Genomic DNA, 9,797 nt, shown 5'->3' with positions numbered 1-9,797 from the left:
AAAAAAAAAAAAAAAAAAAAAAAAAAAAAAAAAAAAAAAAAAAAAAAAAAAGAAAAACATTAAGTGTATTAATAAAAGAGTAATATAATTATCAATAAAAAGTTATAACTAATTAAAAAAAAAGTATGCAAATAATAGAAATTATATAAAAAATTATATAAAAAGTTATTTACACAAATGTAATAAAAAAAAAATCATTGAAATAAAAAATTAACAAACTTACTAGTTTTTTTAAATTTTTATAACAAAAATTATATTACATATATATGTGTACAGAACAAATAAGACATTTTAATTGTCTTTTGAATCATAGAAATAATATATTAATAATGAATAGTAATAATTTTAAATAATAGAAATATACAACTATAAGATGTAATGTTTATGAAATTGCAACAATATGAAAAACGTTACAAACATTTTTTAATATAAATAAAAAAATTTTTAAAAAATAAATGCCATATATTTTATTTTATTTTATTTATTTATTTTTTTTTTTTTTTATTTAAATTGCCATATATTTAAAATTAACTTTAAAAATATACTAAATTTTTTATCTATAGATTTTTTGGTGTTTAGAATTTTTTAATACAAAAAACATTTTAGATTTTTAAATTTTACCTTTTGAACCTCTTAATAGCATAATTTTAACGTGATGAATTTTTTAATACTACAATTTAATTTTTAAAATTTTGTAAAAATGTAAATATTTTAAAATTTTTATAAATTTTTTATTTTTTTTAGAAATTTTACTATTTTAATAAAAAGAGAGGAATAAATATAATTTTAATTGTTCAATTGTATTCAAAATTTTTGTATGAAAATATTTTATATATAAATTTTTTTATGTTGTCGATTATAAATTTATATATATAAATGTATAAAAATTTAAAAAAAAAAAAAAAAAAAAAAAAAAAATAGTTTAATTATTATCATCATCATTTGTGCAATACAAACGCAAAAGAGGTTTCAATGGATCTTTTAGTATAACATATTTTCCGTCTTGTTTTTCTGAAATAATATCAATAATATATCTGATAATGCCCCATATATTTTCATATTTTAAACCAATTTGAGTAGATAAATCTTTTGTTTTATGTGATTGTATAGATAATATGTGATGATTTTCTGCATCATTAAGAGTTTTTCTAGAAATAAAACCTAATTTTAAATCATCACAACCACTTAAGAGTGCTTGGCAAATGAATTTTTGTAATTTTGATGTATTATTACGGATTTCATTTGCTAAAAGTGCTCCTTTTTGATTTTCAATTTGAGATCTCCAATTTTTATGACTTTTAATATCATATTCATTTAGAGCACATATATATATATATGAATTTGTAGATCCTTTAATCTTTGAATGAATTTCTCCTCTTGTTATTAATGTGTAATTTTTTTTTGAGACACTATTAGTTAAGGGAGGTATATTAATCTTTCTGTATCTATAAAGAAAGTCAGAAGGCTTATTAGTTTTTGTTCTAAAAGAAGCGCTTTCATATTCTTCTGCTACTTCATTTTTTAGTAACACTTGTTTTCTAAATCTCTGATTAATTTTTATAGCTTCAAAACCTAATGATTGTAAACTGTTAATTTTATTTTCATTATCTTGGGTTGGAGCATCAATGGAATTTTCATTAACTGTTAATAGATCTACAATTGAATCTTCATCTTTATCAATAATGATTTTATTTCCTTCTTTTATTATTAATAAATGCCATGAATATTTTGATTGAACAGAAGACATAAGACAAGCTAAAATTTGATCAGTTGAAGCGATTAAAACAATATTTTCATCTTTACATTTTTTTTCTTCAGTTGACAAAATATCCATCAAAGATTTATCATCTTTTGTTTTTGATGCTAAGTAATCTATATCTTTATTTAAATGTATTAAAGTGGGTGGATTTTTTACATTTATATTTTCAACTTTTTTATCATAATATAATGTTTTTCCTTTAAAAAATATATCTTCAATTTTAAAATTATCTAGCTTTATTAATTTTTTTGGTAATTCGTTAAATAATATTTCGCATTCTACTGTCCATAATGGAGTTGGTTCAATACTCCATTCTGTGAAAATTCTATGTCTTGCATTAATTCTAGCTGTTTTTGCTTGTTGTAATAATTTTTGTTTTTTCTGTTCAGCTGTTTTTATTCTACTACTATATAAATTATCTTCATCCTGTTGTTTTTGAGTAAATGCTTGAGTTGTTTGTTTATTATGAATTTTTTTTTTGTTATACAAATTTCCTTTTTGTTTTTGTCCTGCACGTAAATCAACAGTTTGAAATTGCAATTCTTCATCAAATGTATTTGCATCATTTGTATTTTTATTTATATCTTTCACATTTTTCTGATAATTACTACTTGTAAAATCACATATTTTTCCTATTCTTTCAAATTTCATAGATGGCTCAAATTGATATTTTTTTATTTCTGACATACAACAATTTACTAATTCCTCATTTTTTGTATCCGGTCCCCAAGATCTGCTATTTATAATTCCGTTTATTTTAAAAGCGGACATTTTGTTAAAAGTTTAAAAAAAAAAAAAAAAAAAAAAAAAAAAGTAAAATAATAAATAAAATTTTATATCAATAATAAGCACCTTTATTATGAAATAAATTCTTTCATTAATAATCAAGTTATATATTTTTCATATATTTATAAAAAATAATTACATATCATATTTATATCAAATATTTCATTTATTAAAGAAGTATATATTTAATAATAATAAACAATTAATATATTTTTGTTTTTTTTCTTTTTGATATTGAGAGAATATATAAAAAAAAAACTATTCAAAATTTAAATAGTAGTGAAAAAGAACTCGTTTATATAAAAAATAAGCATATTTAATATATTTATTTCAATTTTAATTTTTTTTTTTTTTTATATAAATAAAATTCCATATTTGAACAAATAACACATGTCATATATTTATATATATATTAATATTATTAGTATTAAATGTAAAATATTTAAAAAATCAAGTTTGAAAAAAAAAATTAAACATTTTCTATCTACATAATTTAAAAAGATAAATATATATTTTTTTTTTTTCTTTTTATATTACTGATATTCTCTATTTTTATTTTATATGCATTTATATTTTTATTTAATTAAATAAAACATAATTACATTCTATATAATTATTTATATATTATTATACTTAATTGTTTTATATATCTTATAGTTCTATTTTTTTTTAAGCATATCAGTATTTTTTCATATATTTTATTTTTTTATAATTTTTTCAACTTTTGAAACATAAAACTATAAGAGATTTTTTTTTTTTTTTTTTTAGTTTAAAAGGGAATTAGTTTTTTTGTAGTTTTTTAAAAATATTTGGAATATTAATTTTTAAATATACATTATGTTTCTTGCCCTTTTTATATGTATTATATTTTTTATATTTATTTTAATTTTTCATAGTAGCATTTTTAGGAAATAAAAAAAAAAAAAAAAAGATCAAAAAAAAAAAAAGAACAAAATACTTATAGTTAACTAATCGTAAATAACATATATTATTTGTTAGAAATAAATTAAATGTAAATAATATGAAATTATTTATAACTCTATAAAAAAGCACAAAATAGAACAAAATGCAATTCTTATTTTGATATAGAAAATAATTTTTAATTTTTCTTATTACTATATATATTTTTTTATATATATATATATTGTTTTAATTCTTTATCTTTCGGTTTTTTTTTTTTAAATTTTTTTTTTTTATAAACTATTTAAGTTGATGAAGAAAATTTTACTTTCTAAAATTCTTTTATTTTCTGAGAGAAATTATCTTTTTATGTATTTTATTTTAGTATGATTAAATTGTATTATAATACATGTTATATAAATAAAAGAAAAGAATAAAAAATCATTGTGTTTAAAAAAAATAAAAAATTATTTAAATTTTGTTAAAAAAGATTGAAAAAATAAATTTTTGTTTCTTAAAAAAAAAAAATTTTTTGTATAAAAATTATTTCTTGATATATATAAATACAAAATACATACACACTAATTCAATTATAGTGAAACTCTTTTTTATAGTTAAAAAGGATGTTAAATCTAAGATTTGTTTTATATAAAAATCTTATAAATAAATATAAAAGGAATAAATTTGATAAAAATTATAGTTTATATAAAAACAATTTTTTCAGAAATATTTCTATTTATAATGAGCGTCACACACGAAAAATAAGTACTAATAATAAACAAGATGTTAACTCTCTTAAAAAAAGAAAAGGAAAAATTTCTTTTAAAAATGCCTTCTTTTTAGCATTATTGTTATATGGCTCTTATGAAAGCGTAAATTTATACGAAAACAACGAGGATTTGAAAAAAAAAATTGAAACTTATCCATATTTATATGATCTTATAGAAAAAAAAATAATTCCTTTTAAAATTGATTTTGATAAGTTTTTCGATAAAGGGAAGGCACATATAAAATTACATATGAAAGATGTGCAATCAGTAGATGAATATTATTACCTAATAAAATGTATGATTTTAAAAATTTATAATAATTGCGAAATTTTTATAAATACAAAAATAAATAGTCTTTTAAAAATGTTCGATAAAGAAACTATGAAGCCAAATGATAATTTAGAAAATTTCAAAAAATATGAAATTGAAAAAAATATATATGATAGTAATAATAAAGAAGATAAAATGAATGAGATTCATAAAATATATAATTATGACAAAAATGATAAAAATATAAATAATGAAATTGATACATTAGAAAATGATACAGAAAACATTTGGGAACTATCTGACAAATTAAATTCATACGAGATAAGGAAAGATGAAGACATTAATGATTCAAATAATGAGAATGATATAAATTATAAATCAGAAGATTACAATAATGGTTTAAATAATGATCACAATCATATAGAAAAAGAGTCACTAAGAAAAAATTTGCATAACGAAGATACAAAAGAAATGTTACATAAAAATTTAGTAGAAAAATTAAAAGAAAATACAATAGAAGATAAATTAGAGAATAGTTCAAAGTTTGAAAGCAGAATTAATTTTGAAAATCATATTTATAAGGATTCTCAAGAAAAAGAAAAAATTGAAAAATTAATTGAAGAATATCAAAACAAAACTAATATTGAACTTTTTGATATTAATAATGGTAATTCTTCAACATCATTAGATAATATAAAAGAAATAGATGAAAGAAATAAAGATAGTTCTAAAACAATTAATAAAACTACTTCAAGAGAAGACGAGGATTGTAATTCTCATATAAAGCAGGAATTGACCGAAAATAATATAACGTCCTTTAAAAAAAGTGAAGAGACAAAAGAAGCTATTGATAATATAACATATTATAATGCACAAAATAAAGACTTAATAAATGAAGATGCCTACAAAGTAAAGTTTATTAATAAAGATGGTGAAAAAAAAATATCTGAAGGAGATATTAAAAAAAAAAATTATAATGATATAAAAGAAAACTATCCTTCAAATTCAATTGATTATAAAAAGAATAATGCGCATATTACAAATGACAATATGTTAAAAAAAAAAGAAAAAAATAATAATTTAAAAAATAATTTAAGTATTGATAGAATACATGAAGGAAATGAATCAAATGAGAATATTTTTGATGAAAAACATTTTAACAGCTTTTTTGAAAAAAATTTAAAAGATTTTGAAGATAAAATAAATAATTTAAATGAGAAAGAATTAAAAAATAAAATGAGAGAAATGTTTATTAATGAATTAATAACAAACAAGTATAAAGCTATTTTAATGGAAGAAGAAAAAGAAATATTAAAGAAAATGTTAACTATTAAATATAACAATGTATTTTTAAAAAAAAAAAAGAAACTACAAAGGGATTTAAAAAAAAATATGATGAGAAAATTAAAAGAAGAAGAAAGAATACTAAAGGAAAATTATGAAAAAGAAAAAAAAAATTTTGAAATTACCTTACTTCATTTGAAGGAAAAAGAAATAGATAAGGAAAAAAAAAAGATAGAAAATAAATTAAAATTAATTGAAGAAAATTATTTGAGCAAAATGAATTTCTATGCATGTGATATTAATATGATGAAAGATAAATTTTCTAAGGATCAAATTAAAAATATAAACTTAGAAAATATTAATGAAATTCAAAATCAATTAGTGAATTTACAAAATTGTTTAATACATGATTTATCTATTGAATCAGTTTTACCTGAATTAAAAAAAAATCTAGAAAAAGATGTGTTTTTACATAAAATGCTCAAAGTACTACCGGATGATTTTTTTTCACATAAGTACAAACCAGTTAATAATAATGAAAAAATAAAAAATGAATTTTACAATTTATATAAAGAAGGAGTAAAAGAAGCATTTATAAATGAAAATGATAATTATTTAAAAAAAAAAATTAATGAAATAATCTCTTATTTGTATCTAAATCATGAGTATACCCTCAAATATATTTTAGTTCATTCATTGAAAAATTCCACGTTAAAAGAAAATTTATTAAACTTATCATACGCTTTACACAGCATAGAACAAAATAAATTAATAGATGCACTAAAATATATAAATGAATTGAAAGGAAATTGTAAAAAAACTTTTTTTTCTTTTAATGATCGTATAAAAAATACAATATTATTCAGATTTTATTTACGATTAGCTGTATCAAGGCTTATGCTAACAAGTAAAACTTTGAAAACATATCAGTATAAAAATATTTAAAAATTTAAATGAATAAAAACATACGTAAATTTTTCATTTTATTTTCAATATAATTATTTCTGTACAATTTTTATAAGAATTTTTAAAAAAAAAAAAATAAATAAATAATTAAAATATATATTTTTTTAAAAATATAATCTGCTATATATTATTTCTTTTTTTATAAATATTAATAAAACATTGAATATTTACTTTTATTAATATTTGTTCAAACTTTTTTTAAATTTTTTTTAAACCTTAGAAACTATTTAATTAAAATATTATATTTCAAAGTTAAGAAATATACCTTTATTAAATAAAAAAATGTAATATAATATATACATATGTGTATTTCTTAAATGAAATGAAAGAATAGTTTTTTTTGAAAAAGTTTTTTATAATTTTTTTTTTTTCTTTTATATTTTTAAATTATCATATTGTATCGAATTATAAATACGTAAAAAATTTATAAAAAAAAAAAATATAATGAAATAAGAAAAAACAAAAATATCGGAGATAAATAAGAAAAAAATTTTAAATACCTATAACAAAAAAAAAAAAAAAAAGCATAAATGTAAAAATAAAATATTATTAAATAATTGTATAATTGTATGACATAAATTATTAGACTCTTCATGTAAATACTTAAATAATTTTAATTCCACATAATTAAATTTTTTTTTTTATTTTTACTCACGTTAAATTTAATTCAAAGGAGATATCTTAGAAAGTTTCGAATGATTTTGTGAAGTTTCCTTTTTAAGACATTGTTTTGCATTTTAAAAAAAAAAGTATACTATATAGATTCTTCTATTTTTCCAATTATAATGAACCACCTACAAAATTTAAATTAAAAATTATATATTTTGTTAAAAAGTTTATAAAATAACAAAAATATGAATGAGGTTAAAATTTTAAAGTTAAATACTATTAAAAAAATAATGAATATACTCGTCTAAATACACCATTCTATTTATTTTATTTTATTTTATTCTATTCTATTCTTAATTATAATCTATTATAAAACAGTTGTTTCATAAAGCACTATGATTATCAAACAAAAACAAAAAAACAAGTATACTTATGAAGTTGCTATTTTACTAACTTTTATAATTATGTATGAAATTAATATTATTTTTCAAAATATATATGACATTATTCTATTTTAAGTAATTAAACTTATAATGTTTTTCTAAAATGATTATCAAGATTTATATAATATAAATTGATCTTTAAATTATTAAAAATATAATAATGATTTAAACAATAATTATTATTAATTATTATTAATTTGTATTTACATATATAAATGCTCTTATTATATATATTTTTGAAATATATCAACCAATAAACTAAATAGTAATAATTTATATCTTTTTAAACAGGTGCATTAAAAGTTATATAATTATAAAATTAATTATTGCAAATATGCCATATTTGATATTAATCTTTTGAAATTACTATTTACATAATTAACTAATATTTGTTTCCATAAATTTATTATATTATAACACAGTAATATAAACATTTTTAATCATAATATCAAAATGAATAAATTAAAAAAAATATTATTTATAATTTATTTTAATAATAACATTGAAATATAGAAATGAAATAACTAGTATTGTGAAAATTATCTTTTTGTAAAATATTAAAAAGATGAAAGATTTAATTATGGAGTAGCATTCATAAAATTACAAAAGACATAAATTCAAATAATTATCTAGAAAATAAGCAACGAATGCGTATGCATATGTGCATTTTATTTGTAATTTGATATTTATTTATGCACTATATTGAAGATATAATTCTCTAAACGCATGCACTTTTTATAATTTTTTTGTTTTGTATTTTTTTTTTTTAAAACTTCTATCATTTCCCCTCTAAACCAATTTATAGACAATCAATTCTCTTCTATTTCCTCATTGATGCATGCATTTAATTTGTCAAATTTTTTCTAAAATATAATTTTTAGGAATAAAAAAATTAAAAAAAATAAAAATAGCACAGTAGTGTTTCCATTGGCAACAGAATAAAAATTATTTATAATAAAATATTTCATTATTGCTTCTAATGATACATTATGTATAAAAAATAATACAAAATGATTATTCTTATATATTTAGATTGGAATATTGCTGTTCTATTAAGATGTTTAAAATTTTTTTTCTGTATATATTAATAAATATATACTTGTATATATGTATTTAATAATTGAAATAATCAAAACGAACTCAATAAATATTTTCTAAAAAAATATTTGATAGAAATTAAGAAAAATAATAACAGCGATAATATATTTTTATGTTTTGAAGAATAATATATTTAGCTTACTCTCATTAAAACTAAAATTTTGAAGTTAAGAATAAAAGCTAAATATAAAAATTATTTATTTTGAAGGTTATAATTAAAAAAAATAAAATAATATTCCTATACAAAAAAAACTATGTAAACATATATATTTCACAATTAAAATCATACGGGTAATAAAGATATAAATTTGTTAATAACAGAATCAACATTCTCTTTCAACAAGTAAAAATAAAAAGGGGGGACTGTAATAGCAACACAAAAAAAAAAAAAAAAAAAAAAAAAAAAAAGAAAAGATCATATTGATTAAAATGAAAAACATTTTGTGCTGCACAATAAAGTATTTGTTTTAAAATTATATTTTTATAAATTATTTTATACTGTTTTAATTAAATTGTTTCGCATTGAAAAATGTCCATTTTTTTATTTTTGTGCATTAAAAGGAAAAAATAAAAAAAAAATTTTTTAATTGTCAATTTTTGAAGCTTTTTTTTTTTTCATTTTCCCGGTGAATTTTTTTTTTTCGCCACAAGAAATAGATACTAAACAACTTTTCTTTTTTAATAATTTTTTTTTTATAAAATTGTGAACCTATAATTATATTTATGAATTAAAATTATTATGCATTGCATTTTATGCATTGCATTTTTTACATTTATCTTATTTTTTAATTATCTAAAAACACAGGCCAAAACTATAATTGTGCATGACAAATGTATTGCATGCTACACAATAACCATAAGTTATACATTTATGTATTTAAAGTAAAAAACAGATAAATTTAACAGAAAGAG

The 9,797-nt window shown here is 17.3% G+C and overlaps 2 protein-coding genes across 2 annotated transcripts; one reads left to right on the top strand and one right to left on the bottom strand.

Annotated features, from left to right (window-relative positions):
* Positions 1-922: 922 nt before the first annotated feature.
* PGAL8A_00384000 (eukaryotic translation initiation factor 3 subunit 7, putative) lies at positions 923-2,530 on the bottom strand (the record flags this gene model as incomplete). The annotated part of the gene is made up of 1 exon (XM_028670179.1): positions 923-2,530. The coding sequence occupies one exon, from the start codon at positions 2,528-2,530 to the stop codon at positions 923-925; it is 1,608 nt and encodes a 535-aa protein (XP_028526957.1).
* Positions 2,531-4,068: 1,538 nt separating this feature from the next.
* Positions 4,069-6,714, top strand: PGAL8A_00383900 (conserved Plasmodium protein, unknown function; the record flags this gene model as incomplete). The annotated part of the gene is made up of 1 exon (XM_028670178.1): positions 4,069-6,714. One exon carries the CDS (start codon positions 4,069-4,071, stop codon positions 6,712-6,714), a length of 2,646 nt encoding a protein of 881 aa, XP_028526956.1.
* Positions 6,715-9,797: the final 3,083 nt, after the last annotated feature.

This window comes from Plasmodium gallinaceum (genome assembly GCF_900005855.1).
Source record: "Plasmodium gallinaceum strain 8A genome assembly, contig: PGAL8A_v1_108, whole genome shotgun sequence".
Taxonomy (NCBI): Eukaryota; Apicomplexa; class Aconoidasida; order Haemosporida; family Plasmodiidae; genus Plasmodium; species Plasmodium gallinaceum.
This window is presented reverse-complemented; position numbering and strand designations above follow the sequence as displayed.